This window comes from Monodelphis domestica, chromosome 3 (assembly GCF_027887165.1).
Source record: "Monodelphis domestica isolate mMonDom1 chromosome 3, mMonDom1.pri, whole genome shotgun sequence".
NCBI lineage: Eukaryota > Metazoa > Chordata > Mammalia > Didelphimorphia > Didelphidae > Monodelphis > Monodelphis domestica.
The window spans coordinates 88366010-88380216 of NC_077229.1; the positions used below are offsets into that span (position 1 = coordinate 88366010).

The following is a 14207-nucleotide window of genomic DNA, read 5'->3' on the forward strand; positions in this document are numbered from 1 at the left end:
AATTGTTTAGAATTGATAGGATACGAACTTGATGACTCATTCTGAGTCCTTGCCACCCCTCCCTTCTTTCTCCCTACAGCTAGAGTTAAGTAATCATACACTATCTGGCAAACAGAAGCAGTTTTTGATTACAAGTAATTTCATTGGCTATTGGAAAAGGGATTCCATTATCCACCTTTATGTATGGGAATCCACATATAATTTTGAAAACAATAAATCTATGATTTTAAAACATTACTATTAAAGATTTTATTTTTTGAGTAAACCTGTTTCATCACACTCACCCCACCTTTTTCTCCAATTACAGTCCTTTTATATGTTCCATTCCCTTGCTGGCAACAAGATGAGTTCAATAACCCTTATTTTTACCCAGCTGTGCTTCTCAGCAAGGGAATTCCACAAACATCGCTGGGTTTGGAGTGGAACTATTTCCTGGATGACATTGGGAGCAAAGTTGTATTTTACCTTCACAAAGTGAGCCAGGGGTTTGCAATTTCCTTTACTTCTCTTCTATGTATATTCCAGGCTGTCATCAGTAGGCCCCCTAATTCCAGGTGGGCAGAGTCCAAAAGTAAAGCTGCACAACAGGCCATCCCCTCCTATTTCTTCTCTTGGCTCCTCAACCTACTGTTAGAAATTCCTGTCTCAGTAAGTGTAAGGGGCCCAAGAAATGGTATCAACATTACAAACACATTTGATTATATATATTGTATTTTCAAACACAATATAAATGCTTATGTTATAATGGTCAATTTCAGAAATGTGCTTTGTTTGGGAATATTGGTCTTGTCCAGTAGCTATATGGTTCTTTTCCTACACAAACACCACCAGCACATCCAGAACATTCAGAGCACCAACCTCCAACCCAGAAAGCACCCTGAAATCAGAACCACCCATATAATCCTTTTACTGATGAGCACATTTGTCACTTTTTATGCATTCAAATCTATTTTTACTATTTTTCTTACTTATTTAGACCAAAAGTCCAATTGGATTTTGTCTACTATTATCTTCCTGTTGCTATGTTACTCTTTAGTCCTTTTCTACTATTAGTCCCTTTCTACTATTAACATGCAGAATCCCCAGGTCTACTTGTATGGTCTGCACCAATTAAAATCTCCATATTTACACCTGCCTCACCAATGACCATGGAGTCAACAGGAGAACATTTCCCACTCCTAACAGCCTTTTATCTGCCTCCTAAATGTTCTTAAAAGAGAGAAGGAGACCCAAAGAAATTCTAATATGGAAAGATCAAATAGGATCAGATTACCAATGAGGACATCAGGGTCCCAGCATAGCTTAAAGAGACTTAATTGAACCTTTTGTATTATGATAAAAATTACTTTGAGACACTGAATTTTGGGTAACAATATCAATGTATTAATAGGGCTAGTGTTTAACCAATAGATTGACAGGTCATGGCCAACTTCATGACCAAAGACCCTGAAGCTCCATCTTACAGATCTAGAAATACAGTTTTGAGAGCTCATTATTCAGTCCCCCCCCCCTTCAACATTCCAAGACATCTCTAATTGGTAAATACCTAATTTGGAAATGGTCCATCAAACTCTCACCCCTCTTCCCACCCCATAGGCGATGCTAATCAAGACAAGAGGGGAATCATTGTCTCCTTTATCACCTAACCAGAATTTGCTCAAAAGGAAACTTTCCTTGGAATTCCTAAGAACAAAGGTGATACAAAAGTCAGGAGCCTGAATCTGGCAAATATATATATAATATAAAAATGAAATTCCCACATATGCAAAGAAGGATACCTCCCTGGGATAAATACATTAAACTTAATCCTTCTTTCACATGATACCCATTAAAATATTTGAACAGAGCTATGATGATCCCACTGAATCTCTTCTTCAGGCTTAATATATTCATTCACTTCAAGTGATCCACAAATGATCTTTTTTCTTAAGTTCAAAGAATATTCCAGTGCCCATGGATGAGTCTTTCTAATACCTTGAAGATGACCATACTCCCAAAATTAAAAGAGTAACTTTGATGCTATGCCAATGAAACTACCAAAGGCAGGTGTCACAGAGCTAAATGAAAAAAATAGCAAAAGACATTTGGAGGGACAAAAGATCTAGAATATTAAGGGAAATCATAATATATATATATGTGAAGTATAGCACTTCCAGACCTCAACCTTAATTACAAACCAGCAGTCATCAAAACTACTTGGGAATGGTCAAATAAAATAAGAAATTAGCTCAATTGAAAACTAGACAAGGGAGCATCAGAAATAGCTCAATAAATGACTTTGGATAAACTCCCATCTCAAAAATGTAAATCAGAATAGAAAGAGCTATGGATAGATAATTAATTCCTAATTTTTTAAAAGAGCCGTTACAAAAGACAAAATAGATATTTAGATTATGTGAAACTGGAAAGCTTTGTCACAAACAAAATTAACAAACCTGAGTGATGAGGGGGAAGCACTGACTAAAAGCAAAGAAAGTTTTTTGTCACATATCTCTAATGAGGTTTTGCTATCCAAGGATTTGCTATATGAACAAATAAGTGAAAGGAAGAAGACAAAAAACTATTCCCCAACTTTTAAAAGAAGTGAAAGGAATAAACAAAAAGTTTCCAAGGCACAAACTATTAACAAATAAAAAGAATGACTCAAAGAATTAATAACCACATGTTTCACATCACTAGAAATAAGAGAAATACAAATTAAACAATCCTGAAGTTTTACCTCACACTCCTAAAATTGAGAAAGATGACAAAAGACAAGCATAATCAGTGTTGGAGGGTTTGTAGAAAGAGAATCATATTCATTCAATACTGGTGGAAATGTGAATTAGTATAGCTACTCTGGAAAGCAATTTAGGGTGATTTAATAAAGTGACTAAAATATACAGCCCCTTTTGAACAAGAGATTCCAATGATGGATGAATAAGCCAAGAGAGTCAGAGGCAAAAAGCAACCCACAATATATACAAAAATATTTATAGTTGCACATTGCCTAAGAATAAATTGGAAACAAAGTAGAATGGACAAAAATCACAAAGCAGTCAAAACTGGATATTGAGATATTATAAGGTACAAACTTGTACCCAAAAAACATGAACAAGAAGATACCTTCCTTACTCATTTGTTTTTTTTTTAATATATTTTATTTGATCATTTCCAAGCATTATTCGTTAAAGACATAGATCATTTTCTTTTTCTCCCCCCCCCCCCGCCCCCCATAGCCGACGCGTAAGTCCACTGGGCATTAGATGTTTTCTTGATTTGAACCCATTGCTTTGTTGATAGTATTTGCATTAGAGTGTTCATTTAGAGTCTATCCTCTGTCATGTCCCCTCAACCTCTGTATTCAGGCAGTTGCTTTTTCTCGGTGTTTCCACTCCCATAGTTTATCCTTTGCTTATGAATGGTGTTTTTTTCTCCAGGATCCCTGCAAGTTGTTCAGGGACATTACACCGCCACTAATGGAGAAGTCCATTACGTTCGATTATACCACAGTGTATTAGTCTCTGTGTACAATGTTCTCCTGGTTCTGCTCCTCTCGCTCTGCATCACTTCCTGGAGGTTTTCCTTACTCATTTGTAAAGGTTGGAGTCCATTCATGGGAAATGTTGCTTAAAATATCAGATTTATTTATATGTTCTTCACTTTTGCTCAATTGTTAATCTTATTAGAGCTATTGATAACTTGGAGAATGGCCACAGTTGTTCATCCTAGAACATGAAAGTCCCTGAGTTTGTGTTAAATAAGAAGTTCAAAAGAGTGGGCTTCTTTGTCCTGGAAAATTAAAGAATTGAGGAAGGGGGCTTTGGGAGAGGAAGGGGTACCCCAAACCTATATTCAAGTACTAAGAGGATTGTCATTTGAAAGTAAAATTAAATTTGATCTGTTTGGTAGCAACAATTTAAAAGGAAATAGGTGAAAAATTCAAAATGAAAAATGTAGAATTAACATTGAGACAAGTTTCCTATCTGCTAATGTATTCCCAAAAGAAAATGAGATGTCATGGCTAATGTCTAGTTGCCTGTCACTGTAGGTTTTCAAATAGGAGAAGACCACTTGTTGAGTTTTTTAGAATGAGAAGTCTTTTCAAGTATTCTATTAATGGTGGATTGGATGGCCTTTAAAGTCTCTTTGATTCAGGATCAGAGGCAGTAACCAACCACACCCAGCCTGAAAGACTTGTTCCTCCCTCTAAGAATGATCATGTATGATTCTCCATGGGACCTGAGAGAAGTTTCCCTTCCATCTCCTCCCACTTAGTTGTTTTGTTTTTGAAGGAAGGAAAATTATCAGAAATCAGCATAAATTATAGATAATTATTTGTACTGGGAATAAAAGTTTGTTCTTCCTCAGAGACACCAATGATTACTGCTATAGACTGTCACATCACTTTAAGTTGACCATATAATCATAACTCTGGGGGAAGATGAACTCAGGACATCCCATAGCTATAACTATAATAAGACAACCCTCCTTCCCATGACTCCACACATATATACTTGGTCTGGCAACCCTTCCCTCATCTACCCAGGCAACAAAGACTAATCAGGTAAGTTATACATTTTCTGAGCTGCAGAGACAGAAAAGAGAAGAGAGTGTGTTTTCTAGAAAAGGAAGAACATTCTTCTCATAGGACCTTTCATCACATCACATTCAGTCTTTTTATTGAAGAAAAGTAGAGCAAACCTAGAGAAAAGTATATAAAATAAAGGGAATGATAGTCTTTCTCTATTTGGCCCTCAGACTATATTGGGAAGATATCTTCAGTTTAGGACCATTTATTGGGAAGGACATTGCTAACTAGAAACTTGGGAGTTAGATGGCCACAATGGTGCAGAAACTTGAACATTGTGATGACTGTGCCATAAATAAATTGGAATCCATAGCCTAGAGAAGAGTAGATATTGAGCAGAGGAAGAGACAGACAAAGGAGAATCAAAAAACATCAGTATTTGTATGACTGTTAAGGACCATTCTCTCACAAGCAGGTTTCCCTCACTTACATTCAAGAGGCTCATTCAATTGGAATCTTTTCACCATTACAATAGTACATCTGATATATAACTGCCTGAGTGCTGTTAATAGAGAAGGAAGAGACAAGCATCCTCACAGAATAGCTTCATGTTTTTATTGAAAGATTAATGGAGGGCTTCTCATCAGAGAGAATAGGGAAAAGGGGTGCCTTGGGAGAGGGGGAAATAGGTATGGGATAGTTATTCGGATAAAGAGGATGGCAATTTTATTGGGTCATCTTGGTACAAGGAGTGTCCAGCAGAGATTATGCAAAATAATTTATAATGGATGGACCTTGTCAGCATAATTCCATTATTTTCTCTAATTCCATTCTGCAGCATATGAATAGAAACAAAGGTGGGAGAGAAAGGAGATGATCCAACTCAGCCATTTGACAAGGAGGAAAGAAATTTAAGTGAAGAAAAAAATGTCTATTTTCACTACTTTACCAAAGGGTGAAAATCATAAAGGGAAGAAGTCAGAATACATAAAGGCATAGTAGCCTGGGAAAGAAGTGAGTGATAGAAGGGTTTGTAGGTCAGAGTGAGGACAGAAAACTAGGTTAAGGGTTTATAAGGCATAGAGAAAGCTGAAATGGAGATGGATTATTGATCAGTCAAAAGAATTTTGAAATTTAATGGATGATGGCAAGATCAAAGGGGTGACCATCACCATGAGTAAGTAATGTCAGAGGAGAAGGTTATGGGAATTGAATGGATTGAATATTCAGGAAGTTAGGATATTGGATAGAGCATCAATATGTATGTTCAAGTCCTTATTATAAGGTCATGATTTGAAATGGGACAAAAGAGTGTGAACTGATTACTAAAGCTTTTTAGGTAAAAAAGAAAAATGTCCTGATTATCAATCAATAAACATCACCAGGATGTGTATTGGGAGACATGGTTGAATAAAATGAATCTCAACAGAGGAGAAATTGAGAAGAAATAATGGTAAAGGAGGAATCTGGAAGTGGTGATGAGGCTGCAAGAAGAATTTGGACTCCAGTGAATTGCAGGTATAAATACAAAAAGAAGGAAAAAATTTAGTAACTTCAGGAGGAAAAAGGTCTCAGTGACTGTCAGAAGATGGAATGAGTGCTGAAGCAAAAAGTTTAAGATGAAAGGAAGTCAGTTAATTATGGAGCAGGCATGCCAGGAAGCCCAGTGTAAGCAGTTAGATAAGGAGTGAAACATTTCACTCGGGGAGGGAAATAGATTGTGATGTTGGGGTGAGGAGGGACTGAACAATTCTGTATAGACAGTTGCATATCAGTAGATAGGAGTTCAGAAGTTTGGCATTGGAAGGGTAATATGGTCACCACTGAGGAATGAGCCCAGAACATCAGTAAAGAAAGACAATTAAGGTCTGAGCTAAGGTAGTTAAACTCTTTTTTTTTTAACCCTTGCCTTCCATCTTAGAATCAATACTGTGCATTGGTTTCAAGGCAGAAGAGTGGTAAGGGCTAGGCAATGGGGGTCAAGGGACTTGCCCAGGGTCACACAGCTGGGAAGTGTCTGAGTCCAGATTTGAACCCAGGACCCAGGACAGTCTCTAGGCCTGGCTCTCAATCCACTGAATCACCCAGCTGTGCCCAGTAGTTAAACTTTTAAAGATCCTTCTTTAAGTTCCAACTGAACATGAGGGATTGGATGTGTACAATGAAAGACATATCAAACAAAAGAAGGAAAAAGTGGCCTGGGAGAGTCTTGTTAGCTGCTGGATTTGGTAGGACAGAGAAAGTCAAGAGAGAGGGGAAGGCAAGGGTAGGTGACAAAGATAGGGGGTGACTCAGAGCTCAATAAGAAGACCCTGGGTCAGAGGAATCAGAGGCCAGAAGCAGGAGGCAAATGCCCCAGGTATCATGGATTAGGACCAAGGCAGGGAACAAACAAGGGTTAAAGGGAACAGTGATTAAGTACCAACTCTGTGTAAAGCACTTTGCAAACACAATCTCATTGGATCCTAATCACTCTGTGCAATAGGTGCTAGCCACAAGTGTCTAGAAGGGTATGACTGGATGAGGGACTGAGGCAAAACAGAGTGAGGGTAGAATTCTTCCCAAAACATGACTGCCTGTGGCAAAAGTATGGAAGCACCAAATAGAAGGAAAAGTAAGTAAGTTTGTGGAAGAGTAAGGATCCTGGAAATGTAGGCTGGGAATCATCTGTATAGAAATGATCGTTGTATTTATGGGAGCTGATAGGATCACCAAGCAAGAGAATAAAGTTGAAGAGTAAACAATCCAAGATAAAACCTTAGGAGACCCCTATAATTAGCTAAACAGAAGATATTAAGAAGGAGCAGTCATGAATTTAGAAGGACAAGGAGAGGGCAGTGTCAAGAAAACCTTGAGATGCATATTTATCCTATGAAGAAGGTAAACAAGAGGGTCAGGAGACGGAGAGCTCAAGAAGGAAAAAGCCTGAGAAAAGAGCATTGGATTTGGTAATAATGAGGTCATTGATGACTTTGGAGAGATCACTTCAATCCAAATGAACCCGAACCATTCCATTTAGTATGCCCTTCCTGTATACACTTCATATTAAAAAATCCCCACATTGTCTAAAAAAGCATTGGTCACATTAAATACTTAATGTATCTTATCATCTCTGACATTCGGGTATTTTGTCCTTAGCTAAGTCATTTAACTTCTGTTTTTGAGCCTGTGTTCTCCCAAAGTTGGGAGACTAACTAGGTAGAGTGGTCAGGTGAAAAATGAAGAGGTAAGAGAAAGCTGAGTGCTCAGACCTGTGCTCATTTCACTCTATAATTTCATGAAAGTCTCTCCATGTGTGTTTTTTAATTAGCCTACTTACAATTTATTTCAGTGCAGTAGTATTCCATCACAATCATATGCCACAAGTTGTTTAGCTAGTCCCCAATAAATGGATTTCCCCTTGATTTCCAGTTCTTTGCCAAAACAATGAGAGCTGCTTTCAATGTTTTAGAACATATGGATCCTTTTCCTTTTTCTAAGATCATTTTGGGAAGCAAACCTAATAGTATTCCTAGGTCAAAGGCTATACACAATTTTCTAACTTTCTAGGCTTCCCCTAGTCCAGTAACACTTATATGATCTCTCCTTAATCTATTTTCAAGGTCAGCTCTTTTTTATTTTTTAAACCTTACTTTCTATATTAATAATAAGTCAAAAAGGGGCAAAGGGTAGGCAAGTGGGGGGGATAACTGACTTGCCCAAGATCACACAGCTTGGAAGTATCTGAGAACAGATTTTAATCCAGTTATCCCAATTCCAGGACTGCTCTCAACTCTCTGAGCCATCTATCTGCCCCTACAGGTAAGCTGTTTTTCCAGTGACAAATATTAACTTTTCTTCTATTTTTTTTCACTCTACTGACTTTTGTTTTATCGTTTTTCCATATCTTATAGAGTCATGAGTTTGCACTTCTCCAATTCTAATTGTTAAGGAATTACTTTCTTCTTTGAGTTTTTATATCTTATCTTGCATTTGGCATATTCTACTTTTGATGGAGTTCTTTCTTCAGTGAAATTTTAAGACTCTTTTGACCAATTCTGTTTTTCAATGTGTTATTTTCATTAGCAGTTTTTGATGAAATTGTCAATTATCCCTTCATAATTTTCTTGTATCACTCTAATTTCTTTCCCCAATATTTCCTCTACCATTGTTATCTCTCTCTTTAACTCTTTAAAGGATTCTTAGTAAGTTTGGGTCCAACTGACATTTTTATTTGAGGTTTTGTTTATACTTTTTTACTGGTATTATTTACTTCTGCATTTCTATTATGCTATTCTATACACCCTTAACTCTTTGATTAATTTATACTTCTTTCCTCTTTTCTTCTTATCCTCTTCACAACAGGACTACATAGATGGCTGATTTGGTCTTTCAGCAACAAGATCTATAGAACTCAATGAAAGAGAATCTGTAACCAGAATTGCAGAATATCAGTTTTCACCTTACTTAGAAACTACTGCCTTGAATAGTCAAAAACACAAAAACTCTAGTGGGGAGGGCTAGATAACAGGGGTTTAGTGACTTGGCCAGGGTTACAGGATTAGGAAGTCTCTGAAGCCAGATAGGTTCTCTCAACTCCTGGCCTGACTTTCTCCACTGTGCTAACAAGCTGCCCCTTACAAAAAATTTTCTTGGGAAGATACAAAGAATGCTTCCGAAAAACATCTGCCTTGGGATTATGTTTCTTATTGTGACCACAGCAGGAACTGTAGCAAATCTCTTTCTTTTCACCTTTTATATGTTAAACATTCTTGGTGGACATAAGAAAAGTTCAATAACCCTTATTTTTGCCCAGCTAAGTTTGGTGAACTCTACTATGCTTCTTATCAAAGGAATCCCACAAACATTGCAGGGTTTGACTTGGAACTATTTCCTGGATGATGCTGGGTGTAAAATTGTATTTTACCTTCGCACTCTGAGTCAGGGGCTTTCAATTTCCTTTACTTGTCTCCTATGTATATTCCAGGCTATAACCATCAGCCCCCCTAATTCCAGGTGGGCAGATTTCAAAGTAACACTCACACAACAGACCAAATCCATCTGTCTCTTCTCTTGGATCCTTAACCTGTTCATAGAAATTCCTGTATTCGTAAATGCAAGAGGCCCAAGAAGCAACAACATTACAAAAGCATTTGATGGTGTGTTTTGTACTGCAGAACTCATTATGGATTTTTATTTGATAATAACCACATTCAGAAATGTGCTTTGTTTGGGAATTATGGTCTTGGCCAGTGGCTATATGGTTTTTCTCCTACACAGACACCACCAGCAGGTCCAGAATTTTCAGACCACCAAACTCTCCCCTAAAAGGCACCCTGAGATCAGAGCCACACAAATCATCCTTTTACTGATGATCACCTTTGTCAGCTTTTATGCTATTACCAATAATTTTACTCTTTTTCTCAGTTATTCAGATCAAACATCTCCTTGGATGTTGCCTACTGCTGTCTTCCTGTCATTATGTTACCCAACCATCAGTCCCTTTATGTTGATCCCCAGAGTCCCCAGGCCTCCCTGTATTATCTGGACCAAGAAGGATACCCATTCTGTAGCCTCCCGGCCTGCGAGAGGCTGCAAGGGTGAGAAGATAGAGATAGAGTAGAAGTTTTGATCCCGCGAAGGGCGTGAACGAGCCGACTTTAGAGATGTGAATAATTGAGTCAGTAGACAATTATTATTTGTAAGAGCCACAGCTGCTCCGACCACTGAGCTATCCAGGCTATCTCACCCAATGGTCTCAATTTAACACTACACTGGTCAGAGGATAATGCTAGCTCAGATGGAAAGGAGATCAGAAACTACAGGAGGTAGATAATGCTAGGTAGCATTAGGAGAGAGAGAGGAAGTAAGGCAGGCCTGGCCTAAAGACCAGGCCTTAGTGAGAAAGATAGAGAGAGACAGGGGAGAAGATGCTCCTTACCAAACCTGTGGATGTTCTTCAAGTGGGCGGAGATGACTGCGGCTCGTTTATTTATAGTCTTGACAGCTCAATACATATTGAACAGTTATATGATACCTCAATACATATGGATGAGTTACCTGGGGTATTCCCATTGGATAATGCAACTTATGACAAGGTGAAGGTGGGGTTATTATTATCCCCGGGAGAGTGAGACAAAGGAAAGCAAGGTTTCGCGCCTAAACTTCAGCCACGCTGGCAATAAAATTTATTGCCATGCACAGGATGGCCATGTGCTCACTCACAATCCTTGTCTCTCCATAATGCCTATGGGCTGGACTGCTACATCTCCCCCTTTTTGTTTGACACACAAATGAATAGAGTAATATCAAAATGTAACTCAACACACGCTAAATATAAACACACTGGTGCACAATCATAATAATTCAAAGTGAGGAAACCAAACCAGATTATAAAACTCAAATATAAAAATCAAGTGTGAACTTTCTTTCTATCTATGTGCTTAACAAAATAATTATATAAGATATAAAAATGTCAAAAAGAAAAATAATTTCCATAACACTGATCCTGGTTTCATGAGATAGAAGTTCTCTGTCTGACAAGATAGGTGCTTCAGTTAACCACGTCACTCTTCACCAGTCAGAACCATGAGAAGCTGTCAGATCTCATCATGATTAGCAAAACTGACCTCCTCTGGACCCGAAGGATAAATGCTTTCCTTCTCTCGAACTGATTCTGCATCTTTGGGATCTATTCGCTCTCACTGCCAGATGCCTGCCACCTAAGAAACTGGTTGGAAGGACGATGCCAGGACATCCAGTGACTGAGGGCGTCAGTGCACTATGTCTCTGCATTCCCCAACCTCAAGCATCCATTTCACATGGAAAATGCATCACCGTGGCTTAGGCTGTCTGGTCCATAATGAAAGATTCATTATGATTCCCGTTGCATGCAATCAGACATCACTCTCCAGAATGGTCAACTGAAAATTAACAATTGCTGTCATGTTCTCATGTTTACTGACCGTAAGGTGACTGTAATTCTAGAAATCTTTGCACCTTCATAATTTGGATCAGAGCATTAACAGTACCTTCTTCGTACTCAAAGTTCTGGCCTTAATAGTGTAAAAGAAAAAATCAAGGTTGATCAATCAAGAGTGACTTTAAAAAGTGTCCTCTAAAAATGTAAATACTGATTTTAGAGCAAAATACTGATCTCTGTAAGATTTCTTAGAAATACTGATCTCTATAAGATTCCTCTCCCTTTTCTTTTTGATTGTGTGGTGGGAGAGATCCCTTTAAAGAAAAACATCCTCTCTGAACAATTCAGGAGGGACAGACATGTGACATAGCAAACATGCCTTCATCTTCTCAGTATATAGCAAAGATTGGAATGTAAAATATCATGATACTCTGGTCTTTCATGGAACGGTCGTGTTCAATTCAACATTTTCAGGCACCAATTGCCGAGTGTGATAAGACCGTGCCAATTCTGGCAGTATGCCTTGAATGTAGGCTCTGTTTTTGCAACTTCTGCCGCAAAGTATAATCAAACCAATAGCCAATAATATGAATAAAATGATAGTACCAATGCTGGTTAAGTTAGCTCTACCAAACCAATTTTGGGGATCCAGGGAAGATAAAGTTGCTTCCCAATTTGCAGCTATGTTTGCAGCTTCATTCTCATATACAATTTGGTCTAATTTGTTGATCTGCTGTTGCAACTTAATAATGTCCAAGGTGCTGTTATGACTTCCCCAAGCACCCTTGATGTGCTGAATGACCAGTTGCCATTCATATGACACATTATCATATGGCAAAGGAGTAATACAATAACCTGTTTGATTGTAATGACAGGGATAAGTAATTCTTGTGTGTAAAGCTTCAACCTCTTTACCTAACCAAAACACAGCATCTTTTAGACTGTCCAGCTCATCTCTATAAGCTAAGTCAATACTCTGCTGAGTGTGCCATAATTTGGAAGAGTTAGACACCTGTATGAACTCAGGGTTCTGGATAGAGGAAGTTAATGCCAATGTTGCCGTGGTTAATGATGTGATCATGGCAATTACTGAGACTACAGCTCCTATAACTTCCAAGACCATTCTCTTGGACCTGTGTATAACCATGTTAAATGCCTTTTGAACAATGTGCACAGTAGGCGTAGATGCCCACGTCTCTGTCAAGTTGACAGGTACCCACATTAAAGGTGGATGATACATGATAGCAACATATGAATCTTGGTTTTTAGGACTAAGGCATTGATGTAGTCGACATTTTGTGCAGTTGATCTCATATAGACCGTGGTCATTTTTAAAAATTCGAAGGCTGTTACCCACTAGCATTACATATGGAGCAAAAACACATGCAGTGACATTAATGTGACTGTCATACTCAAGATCAAGTCCTGAGTTTTTCACCTTGACCTTAAACTTGTATATTGGCTGCGTGGCAGCCACTATCTTCCACTGCGTGTTCTGTATAGGACCTGCTTCAATAGCAAGTCTAGAACCAGCCATGTCCACTTCTAGTAAGTCTTCAATTTTATGAAAATTCTGACATGGCATGTGCCATTTCTCATAGTCAGTGTATTTGCCTAATCGCGTCAGTTGTTCAGAGCGACCACAACGTAACCTGGGTGCCCAATTGTAAATGTTAAAGTCTGTGGTTGCCGGCATCTTAACCTTTCTGGGAACTCGGACAGAACAATCTGTCCATGGCAACTCTTTTTGTACCGTACCTATCTGATTTGGACATAGGTACTTGTTAGCAGGGTGTTTAGATTGGAACGTCTTACGTGCTAACTCATCTCCCATTCCTATCACACCCATGCCAACCCCTACATAACTGTTGTCAGTGGCATTTTTGACAATCCACGCTTGATGCCTGCGTGGTACACAGAAGGAATTACCAATAAACGAATTTCTAAAAGACATACAAAATGGAGGATACACAGTAGATCCTGAATAATTGTACAGAGCCCCTTCAGACTCTAGAGGAACACGTTTGGCTAGAATGGGGTGTGGTAGCCAGTCTGTGTTGTTAACATATACCAGAGGGGGCTTGTCCATCCAAGTTAACATTCTCAAAATAGGAGGTTTGGGCACGATGGACCAGTAGACTTCAGCATGACAGATGTTCAGCAAAGTCAAAATAGTGAATGTCATCAGAGTAAATGTAATGTCAGTGTTCAGAGTGAGTGCATTCACCAGTGTTGCCTTCGATCCCGGTGCCCTGCGCTTGACCATCAGGTAGCTGACTGGAGACAGCAGCGATGCTCGTCTGCTTCTCGTCCTGGTCTCGGGCAGCCGGTGCGGTGCTAGACTGGTGAGCCTGTTCCTCTGCTCCCCTTGCATCTGGAAGCGGTCCCTTCCATGGTTTGAGGTGCTTACTGGGAGTCCAGATTTCTCCATCATCTGTGGAAACACAAGCATAGCCTCGACCCATTGTTATTAGTCTGTTCGGACCTCTGTAATCTTTGTCTCCTGGCAATCTCCAAAAAACCCAGGGCTGCTGCACCGTGTCCATTGTATCATGACACTCAAAATGCGTCTGCATAGGTGTAGCATTCAGCCCTTCTGGGATGGAGAAATGATTGAGAGTTAAAAGCACCATCCTTAACAGTTTGTTAGGGATAATAGGTTTGGGTTTAGAGATGTCACCTTCATAAATTGTCAGGTACTCTCCTTTTTGTTTTTGTATCTGGTTCTTGAGAGTCCTGTTAGCTCTCTCCACTATTGCTTGACCAGTGGAGTTACCTGGAATTCCAGTTTTGTGG

General features: G+C 38.9%; 2 protein-coding genes and 1 pseudogene across 2 annotated transcripts; 2 read left to right on the forward strand and 1 right to left on the reverse strand.

Moving 5' to 3' along the window:
- monDomV1R-ps1207 (vomeronasal 1 receptor monDomV1R-ps1207 pseudogene) lies at window positions 211-1114 on the forward strand (annotated as a pseudogene).
- On the forward strand, window positions 9159-10112 carry monDomV1R1217 (vomeronasal 1 receptor monDomV1R1217). Its single transcript, NM_001167499.1, has one exon. It carries the CDS (start codon window positions 9159-9161, stop codon window positions 10110-10112), a length of 954 nt encoding a protein of 317 aa, NP_001160971.1.
- Window positions 10113-11850: 1738 nt separating this feature from the next.
- LOC107652055 (endogenous retrovirus group K member 6 Env polyprotein-like) lies at window positions 11851-13596 on the reverse strand. Its single transcript, XM_016432664.1, has one exon. It carries the CDS (start codon window positions 13594-13596, stop codon window positions 11851-11853), a length of 1746 nt encoding a protein of 581 aa, XP_016288150.1.
- Window positions 13597-14207: the final 611 nt, after the last annotated feature.